Genomic DNA, 17,979 nt, shown 5'->3' on the forward strand with positions numbered 1-17,979 from the left:
GCTGTTTTACATAAAGCATGCTACAGAGAGAAAGCCTTGCAATGGCCAGCTGGAGATCTCTTCAAAGTTTAGACCTATCAACTAGTAGACTCATATACTTTTTTTCAACCATATAGGTTGCTAAACATATCTGCAGCCAAGGGGATGGAACAGCTCAACAGGGAGATGGCAAACTTTCTAAATTTGAGGAGCAGACCCAGAAAAGGGCACTGCTTTTTTACCAAAGTGCTGCTAGGGGCAGCCAAGCCCACTTTGAAATATTCATTCTGCTTTGGATCCAAACAGCTGGGCATCCCTGGAAGTTACCCAACAGTGAAGTGAATATCTGTCCTGATAGGTTAAAAATGGTTTGATGTAATTGTCTCACCTGAGGTGACAGAAGGGATTTTGTAACTAGAAGTGATACGGTAATAGGGTGGATTATCCATATGTGTCACTCCAGAACTAACGGGATCAGTGAGCTGTAATTCGCTCACCAACTCTTCCAAAAGCTGCATGGTTTTATCTCTACCCAAGTAAACAATTACTTTCTTCACCTGCCATTCAAAGAGAAAATAAAAATCATTAAGAACACTGTTAAATATACTAGAAAAATGGCTTGCATTTACTGGTAACTGTTAATTTTAAAAAACTGTAAATTTAGGAAATAATTGAATTTTTTGTTGGCAGACAAATTACCCAAACCGGTTCTTAAAGTGTCTTATAGCTAATAACTAATTTATACCTGTCTTTTAACTTATAACTAAAGAGACTGGACAACCATTTGTCTAAAATGATATAGGGTCTCCAGCTCAAGCAGAGGGTTGGACTAGAAGACCTCCAAGGTCCCTTCCAAATCTATTATTCTATTCTATATTCTAATCATGTTTCATTATTGTTGAACCTGTATTTGCTAGAAAAGCAAAACCAATATATCCGAACCTAATCCCAGTTGCATAGTTTACTGTTTCAAAACACCTGAAATGTTTTGTCATATGGAACTCTGTTAATAGAGTTCTTTTCTTTTTCTACTTCTTTTACACAAAGTAAATGAACAGTATAATTTTTATTTTCCCGCTGAAAATAACATGTTTAATAACCCAGTATAATCTATATTTAACAGAGTAACTGAAGTAAAACTCTGCATATTTCAGCTTAAAAGTACCATTACAGTTCCTAAATATTTCCTGACAAGGAATTACTTTTATTTAGAAATACTTATAATGTTTGTATCCTTTTTTAGACATGCTTATTTTTCAAACAAATATTCCAACTGCTATGTAAAGTCCATCATAGGGCCAAACATGTAAGGAATTAGCCCAGGATGATAGTGAGGTGGAGCTGGAATTTTATACCATATATTCTCTGCCTGTCCCCAATTCTTTCTCCCGCAAAGGTGCTTTTTTCAAGAGGCAACTGGACTTTGTTTTTCTTTGAAGATGTTTCGCTTCTCATCCAAGAAGCTTCTTCAGCTCTGACTGGATGGTGGGGAATGGAAGGATTTATATTTATACTTTCTCTCTCTCCTTTTTATACACAACTCAAGGTGGCGAAGGTATCTAACATTCCTTTTTCTTCTTATTTTCCACACAACCACCATGCGAGGCAAGTTGGGGGGAGAGACAGGACTGGCCTAGTTGCTCAACCAGTAGTCCTGAGTCCTGTAGCCCATTTTTCCCCAGATCTCCAGGAATCCAAACACCTAGAGTGGTCCTTGTTGACTCAGGCAATGCCTGTAATTGGGTTTCTATATTTATGTCTCACCATATTTTTTAATGGGAGAGACACTCTTTGTCTGACTCCTCTGATGTGACCTGTCCAGTACAGTTGAACCTCTGGCATAACTCTCATCTTCCTCAGAGCACACAAGCCCCATAACCATTCAAAGTAGTGCCTCACTGGGGGATAATTAATATAATAACCGTATTTTTTAGATTATAAGGCACACTGGACTATAAGACGCACCTAAATTTACAGGAGGAAAACAATAAAAAAGTAGTTTTTGGCCTTCGCGCGTTGGATTTTCGCCCTCCCAGGCCCCCAGAAGCACTCTGCAGTGCTCCACACGGCCCATTTTCACCAAAAACCTGTTTTTGGCGTGCAGAGTGCTTCTGGGGCAGAGATGGTATTCAGCAGGTTCTGACCAGTTCTGGAGAACTGGTAGCGGAAATTTTGAGTAGTTCGGAGAACCGGTAAATATCACCTCTGACTGGCCCCGCCCCCATCTATTCTCTGCCTCCCGAGTCCCAGCTGAACGGGAGGAAATGGGGATTTTGCAGTATCCTTTCCCCTGCCACGCCCACCAAGCCATGCCACGCCCACCAAGCCATGCCCACAGAACCGCTAGTAAAAATTTTTGAATCCCACCACTGTTCTGGGGGCCTGGGAGGGTGAAAACGCGATGCATGGAGGGGCTTGGGAGACAAAAATGGGGCCGTTTTTGGTGAAAACAGGCCATGAGGAGCACTGCAGAGTGCTTCTGGAGGCCGGGGAGGGTAAAAACGCGATGCGCGGAGGGTTCAGGAGGCCTAAAATGCCCATATTCAGTCTGTAAGATGCACCTAAATTTTCACCCACTTTTAGGGGGGAAAAAGGTGTGTCTTATACTCTGAAAAATACGGTATTTATAATTATTATAAATAATTATATAATTATAATAAATGGATGGTTCTATTTTCATTCTGACTCTGCTTTCAGCACAGACAACTGCAACTAGTAAGATGGTCAGACTAAAAGTGATTTTTAAAACATTTATCCCTACTTACAGGTAGCCCTCGAGTTACAACCAGTCACTTAGCAACTGTTTGAAATTATGACTGTTTGAAGTTATGAAAAAGGGGACTTATGACCCAGATCAAAGTCCTGAAGATCAGGCCCTAACGGCCGCAGAAAAAATATATAACTGGGTGGGTCCGTTTAACAACCATTATGACTTATGACCGTAATGGGCAGGCTCCATTATAGTCGTCAGTCAAGGACTGCCTGCATTTAATATATATGATTGTCCATCTCAGCAGTGAGGAATAGGAAAATAAGTTCCATGTAACTTACATAAGGCAAAAGGCTGGGTTCGCTATTTACTCCACAAATGCTGATTAAAAAATGCAGAATTATTTTCAGATTCTTTGGCCAACTGTCTGCTAGAGTAATCCAAACGTTTTCAATCTCTGACCAAGCCACTTCATCACCATACTAGAAAACAAAGTTAAGATATGAATTATTTCTCTGCTTAAAAATTAAATGCTCAAAGAGATATATAATATATATGTAACCTTGTTGCTGGTATCCTTAAGATTTATACTGATTGTTTCCTAATATGATTTGATTGCTTATTTGTTCCCTATGACTATCATTAAGTGTTGTACCTTATGATTCTTGACGAATGCATCTTTTATGTACATCGAGAGCATATGCACCAAGACAAATTCCTTGTGTGTCCAATCACACTTGGCCAATAAAGAATTCTGTTCTGTTCTGTTCTGTTCTGTTCTGTTCTGTTCTGTTCTGTTCTGTTCTATTCTATTCTATTCTATTCTATTCTATTCTATTCTATTCTATTCTATTCTATTCTATTCTATTCTATTCTATTCTATTCTAATGAAAACACTGGGTATAATTTAATGTATTTTATGCGGGAGGTAGTTCCACAGTGCTCAATGCTTTTTTCTCCCTAGATTGCTTAAAAATCCAGTCTACTCTGGCTGCAATATTGCTTTTTTCATGTTTAGTGCAACTTAAATATACTTGGTTTTTTTTTCCTTTTCTTTCTTTCTGTTCTCAAAAAATAGAGTTTACAGGCATTAGCATTCCACTAGTGACAAACTGAGGAAACAACAGAACTCTCAAAATAATCCATCAATTGCCCAATGCTTGGTTCAATTTACCTTTGCTGTCATATACATGAGGTTGTTTAAAACTAAAGCAGTTGCCTGGGGTGACCCCCAACCTTCGCCTCTCAACCAGCGCCTGCTGTTCACCATCAGTTCTCTGTCTTTTAGGAGATCCTCCTCGTCTTCATCTTGCCGTCGAATTGTGGGTAAAGGTTTCACATCCATTAATTCGATATTATTCATCCATGGCAGCAAGTAGTGAAGCATCACCTGTCTTCCAGAAGGATGTGCGGTTTGAATTCTCTGGCTTACCTCTGTGTTTAATAATTTAAAGGTAAGAATATATATATATATGTGTGTGTGTGTGTGTGTATGTTATCACAAAACTAATTTACTGGCAGTCATTTCAGCTTTTGGTCTTCCTGAAATAACTATTGCTTCCATGTGGAAAGAAGAAAGAAAAGAAGAGAGTAGGCTCTTCCATTACAGGGTAAAGAGGCTAGAAGGAGGTAGAAGGAAGGGAATTCACACAAATTCTGATAACTGTATCTTTTGGATTGGAAACTCCGTCTACAGCTTGACCCCACCCTCACCACCAATGCCTACTGAAAATGGTCCCAGAGAAAAGAGAACTACTCCAACGCTGTGCCTCTCACTTCCCAATCCCCTGAACAGAGCTAGGAGAGTACCATGACTGATGGAGTCAAAAGCCGCTAAGACAGGGGTGTCAAACTCGATTTCATTGAGGGTCGCATCAGGGTTGTCTTTGGCCTTGGGGGGCCAGGGTGGACGTGGCCAGGGTGGGCATGGCCAGCTTGATGTCATTCGTGTTGGGGGCGCCTGTGGTGGTTGGAGTGCTCTGCCAGTGAAAATGGGCTCCCGAGTTCTGTTTTCGGCTAGGATGGCCTCCTGCAACCCTCTGCCAGCAAAAACTGAGCTCGGGAGGGCCGCGTGTTTTCTCTGGCAGAGGCACCATGGCAGTGGTGGTATATAGCCGATACTATCCGGTTCGGGCGAAACAGTAGCGGTGGCTGCAGTAGGCTCCGCCTACCCATCACGTCCTGTTTTGGACACTCGGTGGATGCGCAAGGCCCTACGCATGTACGGAGGTGGTGCATGCGCTCACATTTGTGAACTGGTAATGAAGGTAAGTGAATATCACAGTTGCACCACGGGTCAATCCTTCACTGTTTCCAGGGCGGCTCCGTGGGCCAGATCTAAGCATTCCACGGGCCGGATCTGGCACGCGGGCCTTGAGTTTGACACCCCTGCACTAAAAGATCAAGAAGCAGTAGAATGGATGCACAAGCCCGATCAGGGTTGCCTCAGTGCTACAAACATGTTTGAATTCATACTGAAAGGACTCCAGATAATCATGCAGAGAGAGGAATAATTACATATTAATTGATTTAGAACAATGCAGTATTATTGAGGATTATTTAGGATGATGCTTTGTTCTTAGCTTGACAAGTGTAACTTCACATTAAAATGAAAAGGCAAACTATAGTTAATTGCTGATTGGTGGGCGAAGAAAGGAACAAAAAGGCGATGCATATCTGTACAGTGCGTATTCATAAGATGGGTTATGATGATTAGAGAACATAATAATTAGAGATTATGGACCAACACCATACTTCTTAATGGTAAGAGTAATAGATAACATATAGGCCAGTGTTAAGAGAAAAAAACTTGAAAATCACTATAATTTGGTTTTGATAGTACAATAATTCCAAACAATAAATATTAAGAAATATGCTTTTTAAGGAAACATATACCTGAAAATATTGCAAGAGTTAATTCTGGATATGTTCTTGCTAATTCTTCTGAGAGCTGATAATAGGACACAGAATATAAATGCGGCAAAGGTGAAGGCTGACTCAATAGTCCATCAGTTCTCTGAACCTCCAGTTTATGAGCGTAGCGAAACATCTTGGGCTCTAGGATCTAGAAAATATAAATGTATTCAATGAAATTGAGATTATTAAACAGTATGAAATTACGGAATCACAGGGAGAGAGATTCATGTTAACTATGAATTCTTTCTCACTTTTTCTCACTGTGGCTTAAAACATGAAATGTTTTAAGAGCCTTGGTAGTATAGTGGTCTAAAGCACCCTGTTATTAAGACCAGCTGCCTGCAATTACTGCAGGTTCGAATCTCGCCAGGTTCAAGGTTGACTCAGCCTTCCATCCTTTCTAAGGTAAGTAAATTGAGGACCCAGTTGTGGGGGCAATAAGCTGACTTTGTATAAATATACAAAAGGATGAAGGCTATTGCTTAGCACATTGTAAGCCGCCCTGTGTCTCCGGAGAAGGGTGGCATATAAATCAAATTTTTAAAAAAATAAATCAGCTTCTAGGTCTAACGCAGCCTAGGATAGGCCAGTGTTTCTCAACCTTAATCACTTTAAAATGAGTGGACTTCAACTCCTAGGATCCTATCACCAGCTGGGGTTGAGAAACACTAGGATAGACACTTCCTCTATTGGACCATCCTAGAGATTGCAAGGGATTTGGTGGAGAATGAGAGGGAACCATTGAGACTTTTTTTTTTCTTTTTGATTTAGGACGAACTCTGGTGAAGAATTAAAAAAAAACCCAAGTTTTTTCTTGCAGGTACATCTGTTTTGTCTCTGGATTATCTCAGGGGTGGGCTTCAAAAGTTTTTAGCAAAGGGTTTTCTACCTGGTTGCTGGGTGGGTGTGGCCATGGTGGGCGTGGCCTAGTCAGCCTCCTGCACCATGGTGGGGTGGGGGGTGTTTTTGCTCTCCCCGGGCTCCGGAGGCTTTTTTCGAACCTCCGGGAGGGCAAAAATGGCCTCCCCAAGATCCGGAAGCCAGAAAAGGGCCCGTTTCCGGCCTTCCTGAACTTCCAGTAGGCCCGTTTCCCCCCTCCACTCCCAAGCCTCCGCGTGTGCCCTGCACTTATCTGCAATTAAAATAGGCCGCATGGGGACTCCTGGGAATGGGTGGGCGGGGCCTGGAGTGGGATTTGGGTGGTTCTTCAAACTGCACAGAATCTTAGCTAGAGGTTCTCCCGAATCCCTGTGAACCAGGGGTGGCTTTTACTTACCTTTACTACCGGTTCGCATCATGCCTATGCGCAGATTTACTTTGATGATGTCCGGATCAGTGGGCGGAGCCTCCCGCCAGTTTTACTACTGGTTCTTACCGGAGGCAACCCACCACTGCTGCAAACCCCCAGCAGTCCACCCCTGGATTATCTCCTCCCCAACCAAAAGGAAAATGTATATTTCTGTGGGTTTTCAATTTTTAAGTCTCTGAAAGGCTGTCCATTACATTTTACCTCTTACAAACAGCCCAAATAAAATACCCTAAAGGCTATGGAGAAAATTAAAAAAAAAATTATTCCCATTGGGCTAATCTGTGGAAACTTTCCTGAAATTGCATCGATACACTGTAGCAACATGTTAAATACTGATTTTTATCCAAAACCTTTTAAAACAGTATTAAAATTTAAAAGCCTCAAACAAAAATATTGATGTACTGATAAAAACATTTCATACTAACTTGCAAAAGCTGCATAGCAACTTCATAGATAGCTCTAGAAGAATCAGCTGCTTTAAATAATATAAGATTGAGAAGAGTAACAGTATCACACTGGTAATCCCTATGAAGAAAAGAAAGTATTAATAACTAAGTGGCTTAAAAACAGAATAAATGAAATACTTAAAATATTAGAATGTGAACCTATATATAAAGCTACTTAGAAAGCTGCTCTATTTCCAATAGCCTGATTTGCTCTGTTGAAACGATGCATTTCATTTAGTTAATTACTAAATCAATCTGGGCTAGGGCTACAAAATTCTAGCTCACGGTTCAATGGTAGCAAAAAGATTCAGGAAACTCTCTTTGCTTCGATGCAGGGGTTACCTGGATTTTTGCATCACCAATATAGTTATACTCATAGAATAGAATAGAATAGAATAGAATAGAATAGAATAGAATAGAATAGAATAGAATAGAATAGAATAGAATAGAATAGAATAGAATAGAATAGAATAGAATTTTTTATTGGCCAAGTGTGTTTGGACACACAAGGAATTTGTCTTGGTGCGTATGCTCTCAATGTATATAAAAGAAAGGATACGTTCATCAAGAATCATAAAGTACAACACTTAATAATAGTTATAGGGTACAAATAAGCAATCAGAAAACAATCAATATCAATAAAAATCATATGGACACAAGCAACAAAGTTACAGTCATTCAGTCATAAGTGGAAGGAGATGGGTGATAGGAACGATGAGAAGATTAATAGTAATGCAGACTTAGTAAATAGTTTGACAGTGTTGAGGGAATTATTTGTTTAGCAGAGTGATGGCGTTCGGGGGAAAACAAGCATTAGCCTTATTTCCTTATCAGTGATTTTTGGCACTACACAACCACATTAATTAGGTTCAAGCTAGAATATGGGGGAATGCACAAGCATCCCCCAGTTTTTCCAGGGTATCTCATGAATCCTTGTATCAGGAGAATAACAGGTCTACTCTTCCCATTGATTAGATCAGGGGTGGAGAACTATGGCGTCTTTATGACTTGTGGATTTCCAACTCCCAGAATTCCTGAGCCAGCGTGTTGAAGTCCACAAGTCATAAAAGGGCCATAATTCTCCATCCCTGGATTAGATGGTGAGCAGCGGACACAATAGCACACAACACGAATTCAGCATAAAGGAGGCTTATTGTAGCTGTCAAGATTCTGCCAATGAATTGGTCAACTTGCGGCAGAATTCAGAACCGTTTCTCAGAGGGCTGATTAGACAGCTTTAGAATTACCTTTCTTTTGTATTCTTACAATAGCCACACAAATAAACTGAGCAAGATAATCCTCACGTCTCCCACAGCAAATCAGATAGTGGTGGTTTATATCATGTTTATCGTGATAGTAACTCGGTTATGCATATAGATTGATGGGGAGAATCTGAAGTTGGCCACATATTGAACTGCTATTGTTCTCACCATTAGCTGTGCTTTTTATGATGGATTATCTGTAAAATTTAGGGAGAACCACCATAGCACATACAATAGCAACTTCAATTGATTCTATTATAGATAGTCCTTGACTTATGACCACAATTGGGACTGGAAATCTGATTGTTCGTTGTTGCAGTCTTAAGTCAAGACTCTCACATGACTAGACCCATTTTCCTGACGTTTTTTGTAGCGATTGTTAAGTAAACCTCTCAAGTTGTTAAGCGAACCACTTGGCTGTTAAGCGAATGGCATTGTCATTAAGCGAACCCATTCTTCTGAATATTGCACCTGTGGGATGCTACAACTGGTCATAAATGCAAGCCGGGTTGCCAAGTGCCTGAATTTCAGTCATGTGATCATTGGGGGGGGGAGAGAATGTGTGCTATGACATTTTACAACAGCAGAAAATGCTTTCTGGGCTATAAAGCATCTTTTCCAAGGCAGTCATAACTCCGAACGGTAGTAAAATAACCAGTTGTTAGTCAAGGACTACCTACACCCATTCTAAATTCTTTCTTTAATACCTGTTTTGGAATACGCTGGCTATGGCTTTAAAACATCCAGCTGCTACACGCTTCGAGCCTGTGTAACAACGGTCTACAGCCCAATACATGAGGTTACTCTGGTCAGGGTTGAGCTCCAAAAGCAACATAACTGCTTCACAACCAAGCTGATGCACCTAAACAAATGCAAAATAAAATTCAAGTTCTACCCTGTTGCTGTGAGGTACATTCTTTGTTTCTAGTAACAAATATCTGAGTATACATAAAGAGAAAAGACTTAATCTATACAATTCCCTGAATTAAGCTATTATTAAATAGGGGAAGGAACCTATGGGCCCACATCCATTTGCAGCATGAGCATCTAGACCAGTGTTTCTCAAACTTGGAAGCTTGAAGATGGGTGGACTTCAACTCCCAGAATCCCCCAGCCAGCGCTGCTGGCTGGGGGATTCTGGGAGTTGAAGTCCACCCATCTTCAAGCTACCAAGGTTGAGAAACACTGATCTAGACTTTCCCAAGAAGCCAGAAGCAAAATTTTGAACTTTTTTTTTTAATGGGAGGGGAGATTGAACATTTTAAGAGATCCAAATATTCCAAAGTTGGACATTTTTTCCCTGTTCTAGAAATTAAGAAGCAAAATGGATTTTAATTTAAAATTCCCTCAATCTTCCAAATTGAGAAAAGAGGGTTGTTAAAAGGCATCTAATACAGTAATTTTTTTTATTATTTGTATTATATTATTTGTATAGTTATTGCTTTTAACCTTGTAAGCAGCCCAAATTACCTTGTGGCGAGATGGTTGGCAAACAAATTTAATTAATAAATAAAGATCAAAATGTGGATCTTGTCTTCTCTGAACACATCCAGTCCCCAATGTTTAGTTCCTATCTCCTGGCAGAGGAGAAGTGCAGCTTGTAGATCAAAAAAGCTGATCTACCCTTGAGACAGGCTAAATAATTTATGTCCTTCCTGAACTGAGTAATTACATTTAAAAAAAAAAATCCAAACCAAAAAGACAGATCTCTCATTCTGATTAGATGTCCTGAATTTAATTATTTTTAGTGTATAGAGAGCTAGATTTTTCTCAGCTTCTCTACCTTTAACCCCTGATTATCTGACTTCAAACAGAGATTTTAAGTTATCAATATTGTATGCAATACCTTCTTATCCTGAGAATCCAAAATATTATCTAGCCATTTGTATAGATAGCCATCCGGTGAAAGTCCTACATTATCTGCAACTGGACCACAACAAAGCACTGCAGACATTGCCTTAAAAAAATGGATGAAAGTATCAGACAAACAGAACTGTGTTTCTATTTAAATTAAAAAAAATATGTCCTCTCTTTCTCTGTCTAAACATATATCAATATATCATATTTATATTATAAAATTGTTATATAATTATATTTACAGTATATATTTATAAAAAATATATTTGTAAGTATTTAGTATTTCATTCCCCAAGAACTAAGAAAACTGAACATTCTTTTGTTGCATGCATTTATATAATTTATCAAGGATCATAATTATTGGGAGCAGTAAAAGATTCTATTTTGTGCAATTACTGTCCAGTTATTTGACAACCACTACAGAAGAGTTATGATCATTCCAGACAATTTGTGTAATCATATAACGAAATTCTACAATAAAAGCTAAGCATGTGAGAGCTTATTACCTTTAATGCACAGTACTGATGCCTATTAATCTGCATATTTCTATCACTGTATCTGTCCAAAGGAGTAAACATGATGCTGAAAGGTCCAGCCCAGTGACTAAACAACATAAACAGACTGTGACGGAGGCTCTGCTGTGGAAAGACGCTCCTTCTCTGATGCACTGCACAACAGTGGAAAATAGCAGAGGAAATATTTTGTAACAAATGAAATGAAATTAAAATATCAGAGACAACCGCTTATTATTTTTTTAAAAAATGAACTAGCCACCAAATATTGAGATTTTCTTCAGCAAAGTCCATGCGAGTGCAATAAAAGTCATCTCTCCCCTTGTAATATTACCTTGATCTGTAATCAGATTAAACTTTCGGATCCTCACAGGTGAAAGGGCACCTCTGATGCAGGACCTCAAAACTGAGCATCCAAGTCAACAGGTCAAGTATGCAAAATCTACTAGCGTGTTGTCCAACTGGAAAGAGGACTCCATCCCCTAAAAAAAACTGGTTGGGGGGGGAAATCCCTCCACCAAGTATGGGATCGGTCTACTTCAGACTGGAGACTCTGTTTGTGGACTATCTCACTGATAACACAGATTTGTTGATATAAATTACAGACGACATGAAATGACTATTATTAGCTGCTCAATCTATAAAAAAGTTAAACTGGATTTGTATATGTGCATGCGTGGATGTGCACATGTGTGTGTGGACAAGTGCCTGCAGTTTTCTTGGTAAGAAATTTTTCAGAATTGGTTTGCTGTTGCCTACTTCCTATGGGAGAGCGAGATGACTGGAATTAAGAGGATTTAATTACGACCCATAATTCACCAGCAGTTTTCAAGTTACAAGAAGTAGCACATTTCCACATGAGATGTTTTGAGGTTGAAATATAAACCAAATAATTGGGGTGGGGGTGGGGAAATATTGTGAATACCTGGAACGTTCTGAATAATATTTGCCACTAAGGCACTAAAATGGCAACGGATATCTTTCAGTGTGTCAGAGTCCTTTTCATTTTCTGCTTCCAGCAGTTGTCTGGTAAGATCCACGTACTCCAGTAAAGTATTGTTTAGGGAATGTGTTTCATTATCAAGGCCGCCACTTGCACTATAAAGAAAAGCACAAGCATTTGAATATAGATTTGTAAATTATCACAAACTATAGGCAGATTTCAGAAGAAAAATGTTAGTATTGTCAAATATATGAATACTATATGAATATATGAATACTGTATCCTGAATACAGTATAGTAGCAGTGATTTTATAATAATACTGTGCAAAAAAAATTTCAGTTTCATTCAAGATTCAGTGGCCTATTTTAAACTGAAAATAGCTGTTTTGATATTTGTAGAAGCATTTGCTATTGTTCCAGCTATATATCAGAAGTATTTCTCGCTAAGAACATCTCCAAGCAGGCCTATTTTGAGTGAGCCACTTCCAGAAACTGCTTGTCTGAATTTGAACATTTTGAATATTCTTATCCTATAGTTAAAACTGGGTATTGTATTCCATCCTTAGTACTATGACAAGATGTCCAAACATGCTTTAGTATATGGTTCAAAATATGGATATCTTGTTTTGGTAAAGATAATTGTTTTATAATTATTTTCACCTGTGGGGGAAAAAATATCCAAAATGCAGAGCTGCATTCTGCCTTTGTTAGACTCAACCAAAAAAACACACAAAATAATTATTAACCAATTAATTAACTATTATTGTCACTAACTTGTCAAGAATTTTCTGAATAGGAGAAATATTTTGTGGATTTGTTTATTTCCCTCCCTTTCTAGTACTACTCATGAGAAAAGAGGCCCATTATTTAAAATGCCAACAGATTTGAGCTCATCTACCTGCTGGGAAACAGAAAAGAAGCTGAACTCACTGGATGAAATATTTCCTCAGATTGCCTTACTGGATGAAAACTAGGGATCTGTATGGAAGCCAGGTTGCTTCTTGGGATTTATATATAGTAGTTGCTTCTTAGGATTTATTTATAGTGGGATGTCTCATCTTCACTTCTTATAAAATAAAGCCCAATAAAGATTTTGGCCATCGCACTTTGAGTACCGAAAGGGGCAATGGACCATCAGCAGTAAGAGCTGATGAATATCTCATCTCTCATCCACAAGCAATTCCTAAAACATAAATGCCTATGGGAGGTGGGCAATTGCTGTAGGAACAGACAGCAGCAATAGGTAGGGAGGAATTTTGATGATATACATGTTAGTATAAACTCTCAGGTTATGTGTCTCTGTAATTTTTTTGAAATGAGCCACTGTAGCAATGCTAGAAGAATTAATCTGTTTTTCTCAACCCTGAACACTTTAAAATGAGTGGACTTCAATTCACAGAATTATCCACACTTCTTCAAGTGGCCAAGGTTGAGATACACAGAATCAGAGGAACTACTCCATATTTTGTGATCTATAACGCCGATATAATTCTACTATAGAGATTGTGCAAGTGAATGAAAGCCATTGTGGTTAAATGGACTAACATCAGGGAAGTCACCCTTAGCTTGTTGGATGACACTGGGCCAATCAGTGTGTCTTAGTCCAACCTACATCGTTGGGGAGATTTGTAGGGAGAAAACAGGGAGAAAAAGTATTGTGCCCACTGCTTTAAGTACCTGAAAGAAAGATGAGATATAAATCAAATAAATAACAATATCCTATGACCCTCTTCAGCGCATCAGCACAGTATTTAAGGTAGATTTCTGCAGACCATTCTTAGATAATATACTTATCTACGTTTTTGCTGGTGTGTGGCTAAATAAAAATCGATTGCTTACCTGTGACTAATAACACCAGCATCTGCCAACAGTTCAAATATTCGTACAAGTTGCACACGTAATATATCTCGCCGCCTACGTCGTTTCATATTCTGTTTTAGAAGTTAAAGGGAACAGCATGATAAAGCTATATTGATATTTGACATCGGCACAGTAACATGCGAGTTTGGACATTTAACTTCCATCTGTTTGAACAAATAAATAATATGATGCTTTGTTTTGGAACACTGATAATTATTGCACAAATTTGGCGTTTTTGCAAAAAATGGGAATTTCAAAAGCTAAATCATAAACGTGGTATTTCCCGCCAGAACAATATTAGGGGTCTTTGGTGCTCTCTGAGCTTGGTTGTTTTCTTGCAGACATTTCATTATCCAAGCTAAGTAACGTCATTGGTACGGATGATGTTACCTAGTTGGAATGAAATACCTGCAAGAAAACAATTATACTTGGAAAGCACCAAGGATCGCTCTTCATCCCTGAAGTACAAATATTCTCCTTTATCAGTAAAACAATTTTAGACATGTAGACATATATATATATATTTATATGTGATGCTAGACTATTATTACTTTAATGTATGTAAATGTTACCAAGATAAAGGCCTTATTTAAAATACAATGGACAGTAAAAGGAAATCCTATGCAATTCACCTGGATGCAGAAAAAAAACTTCTGTTAGGACAATACATTTAATCTTACCATATAAACAAGCATTGTGCAATTCTATTATTGGACAACAGAAATGTGAAAATTTAACCATTTATACGTCAACATTAATTCTCACAGGTCAAGATACACTGGGTTTATGTGTGGCTCATAAAAAGTACAAAAAGAAAAAGCTCTAATGGAAACTTTCAAATCACAAAATGTGGAAACTCCCAATCCTGTAATTCTGGGCATGGTTAAGGTATAAGATGGAAACAAAAACGTGTAAATCAACATTGGGCAACTCCGCCAGCCTTCTGTGATAAACTAAAACCTACCAAATCACAGCTAGGCCCAGATCAATAAAATCAAGGCCTTTATCTTTTACTTGGGCAACCCGGTCCTGTACGCTGTTACTGACTCTGACATAAGCTGCTCTCCTGCTGTTTTGCCTTCATGGGCATCTTTATGCTATTTCCTTGGAATTAATACTAACATTGATTTGCTAGGGCCATCTTCCTGGAGGTTTTTTCAGCTTCCAAACCTAGGCTGGGTATTCCCTGCAGGTCTTCCGCCAAAGTACAGGTAGTCCTTGACTTACGACCACAGTTGAGAGCAAAGTTTCTGTTGTTAAATGAGACATTTGTAAAATGAGCTTTGCCCCATTTTATGACCATCCTTGCCACAGTTGTGAAGTGTATCACTGCAGTTGATAAAAGTTAGTAACCTGGCTGTTAAGTGAATCTGGCTTCCCCGTTGACTTTGCTTGAAAGCACCTGAATGTTGATCACACGACTGATGGAATTGCTTCAAAGGTCATAAATGTGAAAAACGCTCATAAGTCACCTTTTTCAGTGTCGTTGTAACTTTGAATGGTCATTAAATGAACTGTTGAAAGTCGAGGACTACCTGTACTGATTAGGCACGATCTTGCTTAATTTGCAATCCCAAGAGAAAGTCATCCAGCTCCTGATGCCTGCTAGATGTCCTCTTTCCCCAACCAGGGGCTTTTCAAATATGTTGCTACTTCAAAGGCTCATTGTGTAAAATCTGATGTGCCACAAATTATAAGGCTTCTATTTAATGTTTAGAACTTAGAGTAACTTTATTGTCACTTTGAGTGTACACTAATCGGCATACATTAAAATGAAATTTCGTTGTATACAGCTCTCAAAGGATCACCACCTCCAATATACACTACATAAACATGACAAGATAAATACAAAATTATGCACATACCCACATATATTATACGACACAGAGAAACAACACAGTCGAGCTAAATTTAAATTAGAAATGCAGAAATTACTGGATACTCAACATAGTTTTAAAAATATTTATTACCTCTGGCCTTCTTTCAAGTGCTTCTTTAATTATAGGATGCAACTCTTCTATTAATTCCCTGTGTAATAATTACAGATCAGTTTCGTAATACTTTAAATTCAACAGTTGTATTTCTAAATATTACATGCATAAATATTTAGATATCAACCTCATGGTGTCCGTCTCTCTCTCTCTCACACACACACACACGCATCCACTTATGACAACCATAGAAAAGTATAATTTTAAGTGTAGTTGTGTAATTTACTAATAGTATATAAAAAGCATTATAATCCCTGCCAGCAAACAATTGAACATATTCAATTTTTCCCCAAAGTATACGTTTTTCATAAGAAATATATAGAAGAATATTTAAATGATAACTTTAAATACTTTTAAAAACTAAAGATTCCAGCATTTTGTTAGCGGCCATCAAAATGGGTGAGGTCATCCACTGGTAAAGTGGTGGGATTTTGTGATGCATATTGCTTGCCTTTAGTTTTCCAGATCCTTAAGCCTCACTTCCTCAAATACCCCTCCTAATATATCCTTGCTCCATCCAGTTTGGTATGCAGTCCTTGATATATCACACAAAGCCTGGAACAATCCATGAGGGGGTAGAAATTGGGCAGACTTCCTTTATGAAGGAAACTAGATGCTTTCTACTCTAGATTTGGGGCCACAAGCAGAGCTTGTGATTGATTTCCCTCTTCTCCAAGCGCTACGACTAGTAATATTCACTACTAGAAGGAAGGTTAAGATTACTGTACAGGAATTCCAGAAAGAAAAAAACCCCGTTTTCTTCCTTTTTATGATGAAAGGGATTGAAAACGTATCTCTTTTATAAAAGTGGATACTAAAAATATGCTGACTGTTTTTATAATTGCCAGTATTTCTTATCAATGTGGGAAGAAATCCCACAATGTATAATTCTTGAACAAGAAATATGATGGGATCCAAAGGGGATAGGATGTGTTGCTAAGCGATATGACTCGGCCACCAGAAAGTTCTGTCAACTATAGGGTTTTCCCACTCACTTTATTATTTGTATTTATTTGCATGCTATTTAGCGCTAGGCAAAACAAGAAGATTAGTTTTACGAAAGGATGGGATTGTTGGGCTTTATTTTCTTCCAAGCCAGCAGCAAAAATAGATACTTTTAAAACATTTACCTAAAAGCCCCTGGGCTCGTTCTGCCAAGGCCCAGCACGAGGGATTCTGTAATTTCCATGCTCTCAGAGCGCATCATTGGAACAATGTGCTTAAACAAGGATGAAGGGGATGGTACACCAATTATCTGGGGGGGAAAAAAAGGCAACCCAAGTTCACTTAGTATGGTGTTAGGTTGAACAGTAATAATGCTCAAGAAATTAAAGACAGGGAGGAAGAATTATAAAACATCCCTGCACATACGAAGATTCTGTGGTATACAAGATTTCACAAGTTATTTGAACGTTACAAATATATCTGGTATTTCCGATGTTTGCTTTATTTCACTATGTTAAATCTTGCTGTATGTTTTTCCTGGTACCGTATTAATCTATTAAACCCAGTGAAGAAATGATTTTCTTTCCAAAAGCTAAACATTATTATATATTTATAGATGTAAGCCAAAAAGTACATGCTGAGTTTGTTACTTGATCTATATTTTATGAATACGTACATGGAATCATGGTGCCATAAAACATTTCAATAAACACTTCTTCCAAAATCTTCAGCTTCAAATACTTTTCTTAAACAGCTTTTGAGAGGATTCTGAAACCCAATTATTTATCTATTTTTGCATCCAGCTATACTTCTTTTCATAACCTTTTACATTAAAGAGATGACATATATATGTATTTGACTGATTCTAATTGCCTCATGTTTTTACCAAGTTTTATTCTGGAAAATGACATCATATGAATTCGGCTTTCATTTTCATTCAGTTAAAAAAAATATTTCAGAAAACTGCTTTTAATTTACATCTTAGAAAAAAAGTTAGATTTCCTCGGCACATACTCAATCCCATCCATCAAGCAAAGAGAATCCTCAGATGCTGCCTCTGCTTTAAGCTCACACACAACTGCAAAAGGCATATGCAGAGTGACTGGGCATTAGGAATAATGTCAATCTTCCCTCTCCTATTGGTGCAGGGGTTTCATGCGCTTAAAATCTAGCCTCAAACAAAGGGAGAGAGCTGGGAGAGGTTTGGAAGATAATTTCTAATGTACTCCCAATACCTGTTTGCATTGCC

At 38.3% G+C, this 17,979-nt stretch overlaps 1 protein-coding gene across 14 annotated transcripts in view; it reads right to left on the reverse strand.

Moving 5' to 3' along the window:
• Positions 1-17,979, reverse strand: part of FRYL (FRY like transcription coactivator) — a 171,041-nt gene that overhangs the window by 59,937 nt on the left and 93,125 nt on the right. For all 14 annotated transcript variants that reach the window (XM_034411349.3, XM_060690832.2, XM_087875302.1 and 11 more), the window contains 12 exons: positions 16,916-17,040; positions 15,765-15,822; positions 13,774-13,865; positions 11,917-12,089; positions 10,986-11,146; positions 10,469-10,579; positions 9,330-9,484; positions 7,340-7,439; positions 5,585-5,753; positions 3,864-4,123; positions 3,031-3,171; positions 368-536 (listed from right to left, as the gene is read on the reverse strand). In XM_034411349.3, the coding sequence (XP_034267240.2) occupies positions 368-536; positions 3,031-3,171; positions 3,864-4,123; positions 5,585-5,753; positions 7,340-7,439; positions 9,330-9,484; positions 10,469-10,579; positions 10,986-11,146; positions 11,917-12,089; positions 13,774-13,865; positions 15,765-15,822; positions 16,916-17,040 (1,714 nt within the window). The remainder of the gene's footprint in view (positions 1-367; positions 537-3,030; positions 3,172-3,863; positions 4,124-5,584; positions 5,754-7,339; positions 7,440-9,329; positions 9,485-10,468; positions 10,580-10,985; positions 11,147-11,916; positions 12,090-13,773; positions 13,866-15,764; positions 15,823-16,915; positions 17,041-17,979) is intronic.

The sequence above is a fragment of the Pantherophis guttatus genome, chromosome 8 (genome assembly GCF_059756535.1).
Source record: "Pantherophis guttatus breed Tessera chromosome 8, ASM5975653v1, whole genome shotgun sequence".
Classification (NCBI taxonomy): Eukaryota; Metazoa; Chordata; class Lepidosauria; order Squamata; family Colubridae; genus Pantherophis; species Pantherophis guttatus.